This window comes from Nuphar pumila, chromosome 10 (genome assembly GCF_984573655.1).
Source record: "Nuphar pumila chromosome 10, dmNupPumi1.hap1.1, whole genome shotgun sequence".
Taxonomy (NCBI): Eukaryota; Viridiplantae; Streptophyta; class Magnoliopsida; order Nymphaeales; family Nymphaeaceae; genus Nuphar; species Nuphar pumila.
Window position 1 is genome coordinate 35503542 of NC_143258.1, and position 18542 is coordinate 35522083.

At 35.2% G+C, this 18542-nt stretch overlaps 1 protein-coding gene across 1 annotated transcript in view; it reads left to right on the forward strand.

Moving 5' to 3' along the window:
- Positions 1–14027, forward strand: part of POK1 (phragmoplast orienting kinesin 1) — a 30653-nt gene extending 16626 nt beyond the window's left edge. Inside the window, exons 15-33 of the mRNA XM_090018354.1 lie at positions 4980–5215; positions 5325–5409; positions 5475–5507; positions 5603–5859; positions 6059–6125; positions 6205–6288; positions 6487–10164; positions 10243–10350; positions 10730–10829; positions 10878–10899; positions 10973–11060; positions 11188–11262; positions 11375–11605; positions 11945–12043; positions 12140–12214; positions 12295–12353; positions 13492–13603; positions 13676–13786; positions 13869–14027. Coding sequence (XP_089874480.1) covers positions 4980–5215; positions 5325–5409; positions 5475–5507; positions 5603–5859; positions 6059–6125; positions 6205–6288; positions 6487–10164; positions 10243–10350; positions 10730–10829; positions 10878–10899; positions 10973–11060; positions 11188–11262; positions 11375–11605; positions 11945–12043; positions 12140–12214; positions 12295–12353; positions 13492–13603; positions 13676–13786; positions 13869–14027 — 5679 coding nt within the window. The remainder of the gene's footprint in view (positions 1–4979; positions 5216–5324; positions 5410–5474; positions 5508–5602; positions 5860–6058; positions 6126–6204; positions 6289–6486; positions 10165–10242; positions 10351–10729; positions 10830–10877; positions 10900–10972; positions 11061–11187; positions 11263–11374; positions 11606–11944; positions 12044–12139; positions 12215–12294; positions 12354–13491; positions 13604–13675; positions 13787–13868) is intronic.
- The last annotated feature ends 4515 nt before the right edge of the window (positions 14028–18542 follow it).

Consider the following 18542-nt stretch of genomic DNA (forward strand, 5'->3'; position numbering starts at 1 on the left):
AGAACATATGGAACACTTGTGCACAAAAGCACAAAATCACAAATGTGCAAATGCACTCATAAGATTCATAAACAACTAAAGAGGTTGGGCTATAATCCCAAAACCCTTGATTTTAATATACCTTAAAACATTTTAAGGTTTCAAACATCATATATCTATCACATTTATATATAAATAAGAGCATCCATAAGATCAATGGCCAACATCAAACTAGTGACACACTCATATACCAAATCATTCTAGAATCTCAAGGTGCCCATAACTCACCTCAACCACCATCTATAATATGGTAAGTGGACAATCTAAAATGACATAACAACGAGTGACACACTCATAATTAGAGATCATATACCAAATCATTCTAGAGTCCCAAGGTGCCCATAACTCACCTCAACCACCATCTATAATATGGCAAGTGGACAATCTAAAATGACATAACACAAGGTGCCCATAACTCACCTCAAAAATCTCTAATATAACAATAGGGCCATAAAAGAATTGATGCATCATATAACTTGTGATGGATAAGATAAGTACCATAAAAAAAACTTTTTCAAAGAACATAATGACATAAAGAAATCATCTTGGGATAATCAAGAGAAGAAAATCAAGCTTTTAACAAAGAAATCACGAGAACCGTAACGGTTCGCAAGGAGAGCTTTAACACAATACCCAAGAAAAGATATTCAAAAATACTTGAAAATTTATAGAATTGGGATTAAATCCCATACAACAAGTTTTAATATTCTTTGATTGAGATATGCGGAAACGTACAAAGTGCTATAAACACTTACAATGTTTTATAATGATTTAACAAAAGAATCAATATCTAAATTCATTACACTTTTACCAAAAGAAATGTGCACAAAAGCTCCACAATGTAAAAATGTCTACGAAGAGACAATACGTATATGAGTACAAATACTTTAGAAAAGATGTGCACGAAGGCACTCTCACAACACTTGAACAAAGAATACGCAAAAAGCGTAATAATATCAAACATGCAATAATGCATGCATTTCATAAAAGATGCAAATGCTTGAGTCTCTCAAGCTTCAATTATGCAATTTTATGCTTAATAAATGCAATTTAAAAGAAAACCATATTATGGCCAATGTAGGCATCCTTAGAGATACAATCAAGAGGTTTTGAAATCTTATGTGAAAAATACAAACCAACAAGTTTCTAAAGATGCATCAATAAATTTAATGAAATCTTTTATACCAAAAAGATGTAATAGATACACTATGCATTCTATATAGTGTGAGAAATTCTTTTAAAAGATCTTTTACAACGGTTCGAACAACCTATTTATCACAAACAATTTTTCAAAAAACCTTTAAATAAACCAAAATCATTGAGACATCTTTAGGAGTTCTCATAAATAGTTATCATTAACGAGAACTACTTAGGATTCATAACAAGGATTTAGATGTGAGAGATTCTTATACAAGAATTATATCAAGATTTTCTAAAAAATGCACTAAAATCCACAAACAAGAGAGGAACTCAAAACAAATTAGACTTTATATGAGATTAAAGAGTTTTTAAACAAAGATCATTAATCTAGCAAGAAATCGTATTTAAAAAGTTAACTTATAGGTTAATCACGAAATTCTTATGAAAAATCATAAATCTCACATAGTTGAAAAACAATTTTGCAAAACATAAATTACTATTATATGTGATGAGAAATCGATAACTATATAACCAATAATTATATATTTGAACAATAAACAAATTTACCAAATTTAAAAGTAGATATTTTAAAATATACGAACATGTGAAATGTGAAAGGAAATGATTCAACTATCAAAAAACACTAAATGTGCAAGAAAAATAGTTTCATAATGCATAATATGTTAAGAAAAGAGATACATACCGAAAACTTCTAAAAAAAGAGAGGAACAACAAATACTTCACCATTTCTTGAGCACCACACTTTCCGTTGCGCCAAGAGACAACCCCATCGTAACCGGGCTCTGATACCATGTTAAAAAGTGGTTTTGAATACATTAGGTTCAATAATGAACCAATACACATGCACATGAAGTGCGAATAAACCCATTAAAGGGAACAACCCAAGCACATAATGTGCTAACACATAAACCCACACAAGGGGCAAAAATATGACATAAAGTCATAAGTTGAATATTATTGAAGAAGAGGAAGAAGAGGGTAAAAACCCCTTACAATGGAGCAAGAGCTCTTCCAAATCTTGAAGGAATTACAAGGGGAAAACCCCTATTTATAATACAAGAGAGGAGCCACATAGGGGGCTCCCAAAGGAGTCGTTGGGAGCCCCCAACGACTCTTTGGGGAGCCTCCCTAGGTGGCGTAAACCACAAAAAAGAGAAAAAATAAAAAATAAAAATAAAAGTAAAAGTACAAACATATTCCAAATGGAATATGCGTAAAACTGTGAAATTACTAAACTACCCCTATGCCTATAAATAGAGAAATATATATTATATATATATAATTAGGATAATACATATGCATATATACCATATATGAATATGTATTATCTTTTATATATATAAAATATATATAAGATTACAAAGGTTGAATGATACATTTTAACATGATCCTGCACTCGACAACCACGAGAGGAGAAGAAAATGTTATATCCATGGTCAGATAGTTGAGAAACAAACAAGAGATTAGATTTAATTTGGAAATATATCTAATTTGTGGAATATGAAATCCTTTTAAGTTTTGAGATTTTTTTTTCAAAATTTTATATTGCTTTGATTTCTAGTGATGTTCCATCGACACTAAAAACATTAGATCCATTTGAGTTATGACATTTGGATAATATTGCAACATTCAGAGTCATATAAAAAAAAGCGCCTGAGTCAAGAAGCCATAGAATTTTACCTGGATTGGAGGTGCTCACAGAAGCGACAACCGCTCCCGTAGATGAAGATGCTCCCTTGAGTAGTGGTCCGAGTGCTTCCACCAATTGTGCAAACGACATACTTCCAATGGAAGTTTCGCTTGATTTTTGTGGTCGTCTGACGGAGGCAACCTTTTTTTTGTAAGGTCTCTTTAATTTTGGACAATGAGTTTTCACATGTCTAGGTTCACGACAATAGTAGCAAATAATTTTCTTTTTCTGAAAATCATCATTTCCTCTTCCATAGTTGGGAGGTTTGTAAGTTTTGACAAAGTTTTCAGGTTTCAAGACGGCTAGAACTGAGTCATCGCTCTTAAAATTTCTACTTTTTAGTCTATTTTCTTCCATACTCAACTCCTCTATTGTATCTTCTATTGACGACACTTTTCTACTATGGAGAAGAATAGACTTAGTGGATTCAAATTTCGATTGTAATGCATTAATAAAATGAAAAAAATGCTCCGCATTGATTTGGTTTTGGCGGAGTTCAATATCTTGTGGACAATGCCACTTTGGTTCAAGAAGAGCTAATTCTTTCCACAGTTTCGACAAGCCATTGTAGTATTCTGTAATGCTTTTGTCTCCTTGAACCATATTCCGAACTTTAGTTTGTGGATTGCACACATGTGCAATATCCTTAAGAGAATATATTCTCTTAAGGTAATCCCACACATCATTAATATGCTCGAATTTAGCAAGACTCGAGCATTTCTTTATGTCAACACTTGTAATAAGCCAAGACATAATTTTGGCATGACCCATTCTCCATTCCTTCCATTTTTTTCATAAGTGAAAATTGCCTTGATTTTTTATACTTTTGTGAGAGGTATTTCTTTCTCGCCTTCATTCTTGGTGAGGATTAGTGTAGGTTCCATATCGGTCCCGTCTACTAATCCCCATAACCCCTTTCTCCATATAAGGTGCTTCATAATTGAAGTCCATGTGACATAGTTAGAATCATTAAGCTTAATGGGTTTAATGGTGACGTTATCATTGTCATCCATTTTATAAGGCTTAATAAGAAGAAGAAAAAGAAAGACTTAATGAGAGTAGAGAAGAGAGATGTACCCTATCACGAATGGTAGATACGAACACACCTCCAAGCTTGTTGATCACTCTATTATATATACTTGAAGAAGAGCACATCTTCTTCTCCAAAACTTGAGTGACACACTTCCCAATGCACTAAGATAAGTAGCTTGATCACGACGGTAGCTTTGATACCATGAAAGGAAATAGAACCCCAAACGAAACTTCAAAAGAAGCTCACAAAAGATCTTTCTCAATGAACACAAAGGTTCATTCAACACACTCACAAGAACCGAAATATTCAAAAGAGTGCACACACGAAGAGAGAAAAAATATATCTCATTAAAGTGGGATAAATCCGCACACAAAAGTCCTAAAATACAAAAAGTAAAAGCCCATATTTATAGTGTTGAAAAGAGCTAAGAGAGGGGGAGTCGTTGGGCTCCCAACGGCTCTAATTGGAGCTGTTGGGAGTCCAATGTCTCCCAATAAATGCTTTATGCTTTATTGACTGAAAAGTCAATAAAGGCATAGGCCTATTTGAATGTCCTAAAAACAGAATATAAAGGTGCTTTATGCTTTATTGACTGAAAAGTCAATAAAGGCATAAGCCTATTTGAATGTCCTAAAACAGAAAATAAAAGTTATTCTAACTAGCCTAATTCTAACTAAACCAAGAAGCTAAACTAAAGAATAAAATTACATATGATATAGTTATCTCACATATGAGATTAATTATGAGATTACAATTTTAACAAAAGAGAGGAAGAAGTCCTCTTAATAGCCAACAAGGAGAAACGGCTAGAATTTCTAGCCATTGTATATATATATATACACACACACATGTGAACGTATACATTTATGCTATACTATACACATAAGTATGTATATATACAAATAACAATATACGTATATATGTTTGTATGTACGTATATATACAAAATGATACATTTAATCTTAACAGTTGCATTGTGTCACATTCTCCATCGTACAGTTTATGTTGTGATCTTTATTTCTACTGTGATCATTTATATTTGTTACATACCAACAGTGTAACCAAAGGGAGGAGGACAGTCAGCACACTAAAACCATCCTTAGGCTGAGAGATGAAAAAATACGGAGGCTGGAATTGCTTGGAGGTGACTTGCAGCCAGCAGATGAGTTCCTCGTGGAAGAAAACAATTCACTAAGAGGGGAGATTCAGTTGTTGCAAGCCAGGATGGATAGGAACCCTGAACTGACTCGATTTGCACTGGAAAACATAAGGCTTCTTGAGCAGCTACGAATGTAATATGAGTGTGCCATTAACTTGAGTTTTGCTGTTATGGATACACAGGGAACAGTTCGTCTTGGTGATTTTTGATGTCTAGCAATTTCTCTTGAATGTGTATTTTAGGTTTCAAGATTTCTATGAAAAAGGGGAAAAAGAAATGCTATTAGCTGAAGTCTCTGAATTGCGCGATCAGGAAAGTGCTATAACCGCTACTCAAACTTAACGAGCTCTTGGCTATTTGAATGACTAAACGGTCTCTTTTGATGATTGCAGCTTCTTGAAACCGTTGGGAGGAAACATGGGCAGGTTAGACATGCTACAGTGCAAAAGTTGTGGCATTCTGCATGTTTTTTGCCTCTGCATTCAATAATTGATTCAAAAAGTCAAATCTTCCTCTACAGAACAGGATGGATATAGATGTCTCCAGTGTTGCTGAAGAAAATGGGTCTTTGAAGCTCAAGGTGAACTGTGCACTTTGTATTTATTTTACTTCATTAATATTGGTAGAGGTTTTGATATCACTCACTTTGTCCATGTCACATCTCATATCCCTCTGGAAATGGCCGTTAAGTCTTCAGGTTTGTGCCACACTGCAAGAGCTTGAGGATATCAAGAAGAATATTGCAGCTGGCTTTGAAGCCAACAAAAGACTAACAAGGTACCTTTCCTTAGTATGAAGTTCAACATGCAGAAATTGAGCAGTGGCTGCTGTTGATTAACTGACAAAAGAATCAATAGCTCATGGTTCTGTCCAATTTTGGTCAAAATGTCCTGTGATCTCTTGATTTTATGGATTTTTTTTGCACGTAATCTTGCTTTTTTCTTTTTAATGAGTGCTCTGTTTGGTTTGCCTACAGGGAAGTCGATGATGTGCTCATTCTAATGAAGGAAAATCTTAATGGCAGGAGGCCTGCAATCCAAGTTGTAAGCATGATTGCTTGAACCATGACTAATGATACAAATTAATTTTGGGAAGCTTACAATTAATACTCGAAACTTCTAGGTTGGTTATTCCAAAGATGAAGATAAAGGCAAGAGGGATGAAGTTTGCAATGATCAAAATCAAGTTATGGAGGAATGCATCAAGGTTATGTATCCAAACTCTCTGCTATTTTGCTTTGATAACCCTATCCTTTTTTTTTGGATCCAGAATTCACCATCAGAAATTTGGAAACTTCATTTTATTTGCATGACTACCTCAATTCCAATAACGAATTGATGTGTTGCATGATGTGGATAAAGTTGACCATGATGATAGCACATACTCAACCATTAAATGCTTATATGTTTGGTTGTTCTAGGAGACTTACGCTGTTCTAAGGCAGTGTTGGTTTTGCAGACAGATCCAAAATCACAAAGAACTAACTTTCATCAAGAAATTATGTTGCGCGAGGATGGTGATGACAGGGTTCTGCATGATCAGAAGGATTACAAGGGTTTCTCATTGTCATCAGAGCTTGAAGAACTATTAAATGCTAAAGAAGAAGCATGGTCCTTACTTGAAACGCTGGAAGCACAACAAGCTCTTTTAACCAATGATCTGAATCATCTCAGGCAGAAAAACAGTGAGCACTTTGGACTTTCAAGGACAACAGAATGCAAAGATGTCTTGTCTGCATCCCTAACTCAGAGTTGCTGTGAACATGCAGAAATATGCAGTGAAATATTGGTGCCAATTCACCAAGAGAGTGACCAAACTGTGGAGTGCGGAAGCAAGAAGAGGCCATTGTATGATGTAAACATTGAAAGCATGCATGAGGCTTTTCAAGATGTTGGGGAGCCAAACAGGTATCGATCCTATCAAGCTTCACAACTATCAAACCTGGACTATGTGGAACATGTTTGCAAGAAGCTTGAGGAGGCATCCAAGATGGTCCTGAATTTACAAGGACAGCTTGCTACACTGCAGAATATTGAATCAGCAACAACAAAGAGCTTGATGCTTTTGAGAACTGAAAATGAAGAACTTCGGAACATATTAAGCCACATTACCCAAGAAAATGAAAGATTGACAGGAGTTCTAGCAGATACAGGGAAGGATTCAGCAGCATTGGTTGAGTTGGAGAAGGAAACTAACAATCTAACGAATTCTCTGATGGATGGCTATCAAGCTCTAGAAGATGCTTCTGACCAGGTTGGTGGTATCCTTGACTTGTTTCCAGAAAGAAGGGTTCAACCTCAGATTGATGAAAGAAATGAGGTAGCACCAACAGTACTGGATGAAAGAGAAAGAGTAATTTTAGATCTGCAAAGGAGATTAGATAGTGCAAAGAAGATGGGCCACAGAACAAGCGTAGAACTAAGTTCGTTGAGGGGAGCAATAATGGCTGTAACTGATGCCCAGCTGCTGGAAAATGCTGAAAAATCCAAGGAGACTGCGAAATTGAGAACTTTGTTGCATGAGAAAATGCGTACCATACGTGACTTAGAGGACAAAGTCAAGCATCAAGAAGATAAGCTAGTAGAAGCAAATAAACGTGCCAATGCTTCATTTATTGCTCTCAGTTGGCTGCTTAATATACATCCCTCACAATATAAGAATGAAGAGAGGGAATATTCATCAGGAAACAAGCATATAATGGATAATCCATCAGAAATTATTTCAAAGTGGGGCCAGAAAAGTGAATTTTCTGAAGCAGTTGTTTATATTCAAAGCATGCACACATATATTGAGAATATGGAGATGGAAGTCCATGAGTTAAAACTAGCTCTTTCATTTGAGCAGAATATGAGAAGGGAAAAGGAGCAGAAAGCTGAAGCATATGCTGGGAAGCTAGAAGAGAACACATTTCATGTTGAACTGGGATGCCAGAAGTGCTCTAATCCTAAGGAGCTAATTTCTTTTTGCTATGATGATATTGAAAAAACTCTACCATTACTTCTGAAATTTGGGGAGGCACAAGAAACCATGAAAGAGGCAGATGTCATGCTGAATGCATTGTTAGAAGCCTATGAAACTGCAAAGCATGAGATAGGCAAGTGGAAGAAGAAGGGAGAAGATCTGATGGTGGAGAAAGCTGCCATGATTGAGGAAGTTCAAGAACTAAAAGACTCCATATATCTGAAAGAGCAAGAGTATGGGCACTTACAGGACCATTTTCAAATGTTTATGGCGGAAGTTGTAGATTTGCTTTATTTGTTTGAAAATTCTTTCATTCAGATAAAGAAAACTGCTGATGAGTTTAATCTCATTCATTCTGATTTTCTTGCATTCGTACGCGAGTTGCTTGTTTCCATTGACATGTTGAAATTGTGTCCAGAAAGCATTTTCTCGGTACTATTGGAAAATCGATTTGCATTATTTGTGCTTAGTCATTGTCTCTTAGATTTCTCCTTTCGAAATACTGTGTTGTCTACTACAGATTCAGGCTGCTTCTATCATAATCATTTTGAGCCCAATGGGGTATTGGATGATTTTTTGGAGACAAGCAGATTTGTAGCAAAGGATAGTAGGAGAATTGAGGGCACAAATGACATGGAAAAGCAAGCCAGAAAAGGATGTTCAGAGCGTAAACTTTGTGTAGTAGATGCTGAGGATGAGTTGAACATGATCGAAGAAGTTCAAAGTTCGTTCAATGGCGAGAATGTTGATATGGATGTGATGCATTGTGCAGACCAAAATCTTTCTTCAGACCCAAGGCAAGTTTTCAGAAAGATGATAGAACTTGAAAATGAGAAGGCAGCCCTAGTTAGAGATGTTCAATTGATACAAGAAATCATCAACCATCAGCATATATATCTGGACAATATTGGTCGAAGCTTAATCTCACTAGAAAATATTTCAGATAGTGAAAAGCTATCAGATGGTTGTGTCATGGGAAAAATGCTCAACACTAAGAGTGCAGTATCAGCAGATCTCTTTTGTTATGATATCACCAATGATGCTAAACACTGCTGTCTAGTGGAGCAGAACTGTGAAGATTACATGAGGACGAAGAATAGATCATCAGAATACCAGGGAGATCAGGTAATGCTAGACCAAATATCCTTTTTCACTGACTTCCAAAGCATTAAGAATCAATGTGCTGAATTGTTGGAAGTGCTTTGTGAAAGGAGAGAAGATAGACAACTTAGTTGTTCACAACAGAAGAGTTCAAGTGCAAAGCAAGGCCAAGATAGTGATAACTTATCCTTGAGAAGATTATCTGGGTTCTCAAATTGCAGAATAAGCTCAGAATTATGTGGTCCTGTAGTACATGGACTGATTAAGCTTGGGGCTAAGCTACAACTTTTAGCAGATAAAATACTTTCTACAAAACCTAGTCTAGATGGAACTAGTTATAAGCTTGAAAAGTTATTTGAAGATATATGCAGCATTGAGAAGAAAACATACATGCAGCAATCAAAACTATCTGAGCTGAACAAACAAAAGAGTAACCTAGTTGCAGAGAACTTGTTGTTGTCAAGGGGATCGAGTCGGAAAGATGTGGTTATGAAAGGGCTGCTTTTTGATCTCAGATTATTACAGGAGTCAAAATCTAATGCAAAAGATAGAAAAGATGAAGCTGAAGAAATGTCAACTACTCTGAGAAAAACTCGAAATGAGCTTGCAATGAAAACTGCTGACATTGATGGTATTCTTGCACGTCAAGAGAGGCTTGAAGAATATCTCATGGATAAAGAAACTGCACTGGCTTCCTTGCAATGCGAATTTGCCCAAAAACAAGAAGCTTTGGAGCTTCTGTCAAATGAAAATGTCGAGCTAAAAATTCTCTTGGATGATCTGTGTCTGAAAAAACATGATTTTGAGGAGCAATTGGTAGAAGAGCAGAAGCTTATTGAAAGCCTGAAGAAGGAAATTCTTCACATATCTTCTACTGTTAAGAATTCAGAGGATCAAGTGCAAAGGGCCATTACTGAAAGGGATATACTCCGTTCAGAAGTTGCTGCCATTAGTGGTCAGCTGGAAGCAGCTCTTGCTTTGGTTGACGAAAATGAAGCTATGGCTATTGAAGCGCAGCAGGTAACTGGTCCTCTTTTTTGTCATTTTGTGATAGAATTTCATTATTACTTATTTCTTGAGCGTTCATAATCATTTCAGGTATCAGAAGCTAGTAAAATCCATGCTGAGCAGAAGGAAGAGGAGGCAAGAGTTTTGGAGCAGTCTGTTGAAGAGCTTGAACATACTATAAACATGTTGGAGAAGCAGGTCCTTCCTTCATCCTGCAATTTTGTGTTGTGTCCATGCAGCCTTTTCCTACTATCAGAAAGTGAATACTGAATATGAAAATTTCATGTTTTTGAAGATTGTTGGGTCTTTTGTGGTTTGTAGTGCAAAAGGAAATTAGTCAGGAAACAAGTTATATGCAATAAATTTACCATAAACCCAGAATCAAGAAATTGCGGCACTTTAAAAAAAGTTATTCAATCAAGCATCTGAAATATTTTTTACCTGTCTATTTATTCTTGCATTTTTTGTCATGGTAGGATCTTTAGGCATCTAATTTATTGGACTTGATCTATTATTGCCTCTTGAAAGCTTCTTAAAAGCTAAGCGTCTTCTACTTGATATTGTGTCCGTTCCTCAGGTATATGAAATGAACAAAGAGGTAGAAAGACAAAAGTTAATGCGAGAAGAGCTTGAGCTTGAGATGCAGGATCTCACGTTGAGGCTAGTGAAAACACAGAGTGTTCCAGGAGGCTTGGATAATAAGAGTTCAATATATCAAGAGGAAGGAAAAGATAATGTTATCTCAAGGTTTGATATCTTCCTAGTTCAACCTGTTTCCATTGCTGAGATTATTGTTGGATGAGTAATGTTTAATTTACAGGTATGTGGAGGAAAGAAGAAATGAACTCTTAGAGGCAAAGGGATATATACGTATGCTTGAAAAGGAAAGAGAGGATCAAACAGAACAGGTGCATCACTGCATATTGAGAATTTTCTTCCAGTTCTTTTTTATCGCGATGCATTTGTGCTTGCTCAGGTGCATAGAAACTGCATTCAAACTTTTTTTCTTTAACCATATAAATTTTCGCGTTTTAGATCATGCGGTACAAGGCTTACATATCTGAGCTAGTTCTGCATTCAGAAGCCCAGGCATCGCAGTACCAAGAGAAGGTATTGGTGTTTTAGTTTTAAGCAATCAAACTTCTTTAGGAGCAAGGAAACTGAAAAAGATAAGCTAATAGATGGTTTGGCATGGCATTTCTATCTGGATTCCTTGGCACAGTACAAAGCTTTAGAGGCCATGGCTTGTGAAGCCCAACATTGCATTCCTGTGGCAGCTTCAACCACAATTAAAGCAGAAAAACCTTCAGTTAGGACAAGAGGTTCAGGGTCTCCATTCAAGTGCATCGCAAGCCTTGTTAATCAGGTCAACTCTGAGAGGGATCAGGAGCTATATGTGGCTAGACTTCGTATGGAAGAACTAGAAGAATTGGCTGGTAGTCGGCAAAAGGAGGTATGAGCTCTTTATAGTCTTGGGGTTCAGAGGCTTGTGAAAATGAATATAATTTATCAAGAGTTTTCTGTTTATAGAATTATAAAATCGAATTGATAAATCACTGCAATTCTGAGTATTTTCTGGTCCTTTCATTTTACATAAACCTCATGAATCTTTTATTTCACGGAATTCTGGTTTGATAATCTTTTGAGTTTTTGCAGAGCATGTGCATCTCCTTCCTTTTGCCTCTTTAAATTATATTGTGTTCATGTACGAATTTTCTGCTTTGTTCTCATCCATTACAGTTTGCTTTAGCTGCTGACTTTTTATTTATTGAGCTTTTCATTGTCTTTTCAGGTTTGCATGCTGAATGCCAGGCTAGCCGCTGCAGAAAGCATGACACATGATGTTATCAAGGATTTACTTGGTGTCAAACTGGACTTGACTAATTATGCTGTATGTTACAAAAACCATAAGACTCATGGAGTTTTTTTCTTTGATTGTCCTAAAAATATTTCAACAAGTTTACTTATTACTGTTTGCATTCTCTAGAACCTGCTTGATGAGCAAGTGGTGCAAAAGCTAGCAGAGACAGCTCAACAACAAAGAGATGAAACTAGATCTAAGGTTCAAGCAGTGATATTTATTTTTTCATCAGTAAAAAAATATAGAAGTTTATCTTAGCTATATCATACATTATATGACAGGAGCAGGAAATTTTAATTCTGAAGAAGCAGTTAGATGATCTGATCGATGAAAGGGCGGGGTAATCTGCTTGATTCATTAAGATGTTATTTGTAGACTCATTCATTCAGTTCCGATGTTTGGATTCGGATAGATATGAGAAGTTGTATATTCATGCCAAATTGTTCACACATTATATATATATATATATATATATATATATATATATATATATATATATATATATATATATATAGTGCATAGGTGCTTGAACATTAGGTACTTTACATGTACTTGAACATGCTGGCCGTCCTTCGTGCGCTTGATGGACGACCAGCGTCAAAAATAAGTTTTTCCACCAAACGAGTAATAGCGGCGACAAAAGCCGCTGCTAAAGGTCAATAGCGGCGATACAAATCGCCACTAAAGGTCAATAGCGGCGTTTTTTGTCTCCTTTATTGCTCGTTTGGGCAGAAAAATCGTTTTTTATGTTAATTTTTTTTACGCCGGCTGTTCTTCAAGCGTGCGATGGACGACCATGATGTTCAAGTACGTGTCAAGTACCTAATGTTCAAGCACCTACCACTTTTCCTATATATATATATATATATATATATATATATATATATATATATATATATATATATATATATATATATATATATATATATATATATATATGAGAAGTGGGTAGGTGCACAACCACATTTAAAAATCATATTTAAAAGTTTTTTTGGCAAATTTGACTGTATGGATGTGATCTCCATGATAAAAAAACCTAAGTACCAGCTCTTATAACAAATTTTTTCGATGTGTTTAAAGGATTTTATAATTTAGAAAACTTTAAAATTTTCAAACCATTGATTTTAGCACATTCTAGAAACCTATATACTCATCGAAGAAATTTGCTATAAGAGCTAGTTCTTGGGTTTTTGATCACGGAGATCACATCCATACAGTTAGATTTACCAAAAATCACTATTAAGTATGCTTTTTTAAAGTGGTTGCACCACGGTTGCACCTACCCTTATATATATGCATGTATGTACGTGTCAATGGAGAGAGAGAGAGAGAGAGAGAGAGAGAGAGAGAGAGAGAGAGAGAGAGAGAGAGAGAGAGAGAGAGAGAGAGAGAGAGAGAGAGAGTTCCTGAACTGAACCTTCAGTTGTAGAACTTCCCCATGCACATAGGCAATAACTGTAACTCATATGTTCATGCAGATTGATTGAAGAGAATAATCAGAAGAAATTTGAAGTTTTGGATTCAGAAGTAAAAGTTGAACAGCTTAAACGAAGGCAGCAACTTCTGACAGCACAGAATGAGTTGTTGCAGGTGAAACTTTTCTCTCTGTGGATGCCAGGCGTTTTTTTTCCTAATGGTTCTTCACTTGTTTCCTTTCGCCAGATGGACAAGCAAAATTTGAAGAGGAAGGTTGAGGAGTTGGATGAAGTAGTAAAGAACTTGTCTGTCTGCCAGGATTTCCAACAACCGATTCATCGTCATTCAAAGATCAAGGCATGAATACTCATGATTTGTCATTTTGTTCATTGAACTCGTTTGCATTTCCATTTACACAGTTTATTTGACTGATATGCAGGAGAACCGTCCAGTGAGAGCGTGTAATGATGAACTTGATCAGAGGCTGAAAAACTCAGAAAAGCTACTTTCTCATGTGAAAGATGAACTTGCTCAATACCGCGTTAGCGGAAATGGAAAAGCTACTGCATTTACTTATGATCAGCAGAGAAGGCCGTAAAGAACTGAAGGTAGACATTTCTTTTTTCACTACACAGCAAAAATTTGAAACGTGCGGGCTGATATAGAATTTTGGGCTTCATCCTAGATATTAGCTACCTACTGCGTTTGTTTAGGCTGCGTGGGTCCTTTTTCCCTTTTGGAATTTGGAATCCTTGCCGATGTAAATGCTGCTTGTTTCCATGTTAATGTTTGATGATTTACTAAATGCAGTAGAGTGGAGAAAGAAAAATGTGAGTAACCCAAGAACTCTCTCGCTTTCCAAAACATGCAAGGCCCGCTAGTTGATGACAGAAGCTACTGTTTCAAGGAAAGCTAATGTTTTTGAATATGAACCACTTGCTTCAAAAAGTGATGTTACTTTTTCCCCATGTTTTGTTCCACTCATGAGCCTGATCACTGGCTTTTTCATAAGCTATGTAATTACATTCCTTCCGTTTTGTTATGGATGTTATTTCTTTTGAGAAAAAAATAAAAAAATATATGTTCATGAACCCTTTCTGCTTTGCCAGATGATGTGCTTCATACTGGTGGGTATATCTGGATGTTTCACGTTAGGACAGCAGTATTGACGTCCATCTTTATGCAGACGAATGATGGGCACTTTAGTTTTGGCTAAAGCAAGGAGGCAATCAGCTCTCTCCGTAATGATCTGGGTTAATTGCAATATACATAGTTGGTGTTTGTTGATAATATCTTTTCCCAAAATACATAGGCCTCTACTGGTGATGCTTTTCTTGTGGTCTTTCAACTTCAATAGCTTCATAGTTCGCCACTGTATGGAGCAGCACCATGGGGCCGGTCCATTCTCCTGGGGTTTGCCACTATAAGGTGTAGCCAGAAAAGGCTTGATCCTGGTGATTCCTCGTCAAAAAAACAAAGGACTTCTTTATCGTAATAGGCATGATCGGTTTTAATGAAATCTCTCTCTCTCTCTCTCTCTCTCTCTCTCTCTCTCTCTCTCTCTCTCTCTCTCTCATATGACGAGCTCTGGCCGAATAATTCCAATACATATTCTTATAATTGTGAACGGATCTGCCCACCACTCAACTGGTAGGGCGTAGGGGCCACTTGGGAACGTCATCAAGTTGACAGGTCATCATGAGTTTGAAGTTGGGTGTACTCTTTGGTGGGCAGTAATACCTAAGGGTTTTACCGACATTAATAATTATATATTTGGCACAACTCAGACCTATATGAGCGAGCTTGTTAAGTAGTAACAAATATATTTTATGAAAAATGATCGTATTGTATTGATAATTTGACTTGAATTTCTAAAAACTTTACAATTTTTGATATTCTCTCAATGTCTAAAATCATAAATATTTGACATTGTTAGGACCTTTTTACCCTTCACAATTGCAAATTTAAGCTTTATTGCGATAAAATTGTATTGCTTGTCTGTTAAGTTCAATTCTCACTTGAATCTAAAATCAGATTTTTTTACAAAGACTTCACAAAACTACATAAGTTTATTTACGATTTTTTGATAAAAACTTAAACCACCAAAATTACAAATATTCTACTCTTTCTTATGTAGGACAATATTTTGCATAAATATATTTGCGAAACACTTTGCTCAAATATCTTTTATTTTTTTATATATTTTTCAAAATTGCATAGATTTATGTGTGAAACTCCACTTAAAGGGAAACATCATAAATCTCTTAAATATTTGCAAAATTTTTATCATATATATTTTTTCTTAATATTTGCAATTTTGTCAAATTATATATATATACTCATTTTTTATTTAAGGGTTTTTTATTTTCGTTTGTGTCTGTAAAGAACTTTTCTGTAAAACCCTTACAGTGATTTTTGCATTATGAAGAGGTTGCAGTATCATCATTATGATCGACTTTCCTATCTACAGGTCTGAAATGTGAGTGATATACAATATATAAATGCATATTTGTGTAATGAGGCTAAGGTTTACTGCAGACAAGTATTGAAAGGGTTAAAGTATATTATCGTGATTGTTATAGGTAGACAATGATGGCATCTGAAAGGGATAAAGTACACTACTGTAGATCTGATTATGGTAATTAGAAATTTATATTAGTCTAAAAAAATATTACCTTTAAGGAATTTGCAATTTTGATGTCTCATAAAATCAGATATGCGTCAAACTTATTGAGCCTTCAATATAGTTATTCTCCAAACTTAAACAACTATGAAATATGGATAGATGTTGATGACGATGATGACATAAAATCGATGTTATTTAGTGATTATGTTTACTTAAAAGCAACTAAATAAAGACTAGTTGATCAATAGAATGATGAGAATCCTGTGAAAAATGTGCATATATCTCAGACACCATCTATCGAGCTGAGTACTTTGTCGAATATTCGACTGTCATAAATGGTGGACAGTATTTATGCTGTACATGATCAACGGATCACTGCAAAAGATATGAAATTATATGAGCAAAAAAGTGCCAGTGATCTTCATTGCAATAATTTGAATGACATGCAACCTTTTCGGGCATATGATAATACTAGGTACAAGTTATAATTTTGATGTAATTTATGGTTGAGATATAGATGCAAAGATAAATATGATATTTTGATAGCTAATCTTGAATGTTAGAAATGCAAGAATGATGCATGTATGAAAGCAAATGAATCGATGAATACAATGAATTTTGATTTAGTTGGTGCAACCGAACAATCAATTAGTGGTAGCAGCAATCATGTTGCCAGTGAACAATCATATGATATCGTTGATGATGAGTATACTATGTAAATAAGAGAAGATGAAGACAATGATGATATGAGACAAATAAGGGCGGATAAAAGTGATACACCAATGGCATTTGAGAATGCGAACCTTTGGTTCTCATTCAATGAATTCTTATACAATGAAGAGCAATTGAAAACCATTAAAATAAAGACATCTGATTTGTATGATTAATTGCATAATGAAATACTTAATGATTATGAACAATTTTAATGGCTATCAACACATTCAAACAATTAAGAAATTTCTTTGGGCAAAAGGTTTAATGATCTCTAGCATTGTCATGAGTTTTTGAAAGACCATGTGATCAGAAATAACTATAAAACAAAATTCTTAAAGAGCTGCAATAATAAAGTCACTCTCGTATGCATGAGGAATAATGCTCATATGAAAATTTATTGCATAAAGGTAGGTGGGGCAAGTTTCTTTCAAGTGAAGATGCATGATAGGGAGTATACATGTTGTGGATCACTAGGTAACCTTGTAGTGGACAAAATATTTTTTAAGTAGATTTCAAGTATTATTCACAAATGCATGCATGATAACCCGAAGATAACTTCGAGAGAAATCATCAATGACATCAATCACGAAGAAGGTGTGGAGGTTACAAACAAGCATGGCATGAAAAGAAACACACTAAGATTGCATTATATGGTTTATTTAAAGAGTCCTTCAAGATGCTTCTCGCCTATTTAGATATTCTGATGAATGCTAACTAAGGATTGTTAGGGTATATTATGATTGATCAAAAAGAATGATTTCAACAACTATTCTTACCCTTCCGGCAAAAAATCAATGAGTTTTTAAAATGATGCCCTCCAGTTCTTATGATAGATGACACGTTTCGTGTATATTGTTATCGGCTCATACTATTGATCCTTGTGATGAGATGTTTCCAGTAGCATTTGCAGTTATTGATAAAAAGTTCAATAATTCATGAACATAATTTTTAAATAGTCTAAAACAAAAAATCATGCACTTTAACGAGTTTAGAGATAAAGGAGTATTGACAATTATCTCAAATAGGCATTCAGGTTTAAAATATGTTATCGTCCACACATGACCTACATGTTATATTGGATTTTGCATGAAGTATTTGATGAAGAACTTTTCAAAAAAAATTGGTTCACCACTTAGTGCACTTTAGTAGAGTGCAGCTGAAGCAACCACAAAAGAACAATGCATTTGTTTTTTAACAAAATTAAGGAACAAAGCATAGACACATATAGTTCTATTTTCACTGACGTACATTCCAAAATATTAGGCTAATTGTCACTTTTCAATTAAAATATATGTTGCTTAACATCTAATATAGCAGAGAACTTCAATTCATTCATTCTCGTAATACATGACAAGCCCCTAATTTCACTTAATAAAAGGCTTTGTCTCATGCTGATGATTTTTTTTGAAAAACTAAAGATTACAGAGCAACATATGACAAGCATTGTGGTGCTAAAGGTAAAAGAAAATCTAGAGTAACTAAAGAAAAGGCACAACAAAGACGTGTGCAATTAGTGCATTGCCTTCGACAATGGAATGAAGCTCGCGACTGATCTCACAGTTACAATGTTGATCTTTAGAAATGCTTGTGCTCTTGTGAAGAGTGACAGGTTAGCAGGATTCCTTGCGAACATGTGATCACATACATTTTGTACGAGGGCAACCTACGAGAGGAATATTGCGACAAGTTCTTCACCATTGAATATCAAGCTGCACATAATCAATATTCATTTTTTCTGATGGTGGATAATATCTCACATATCACTATATCTAC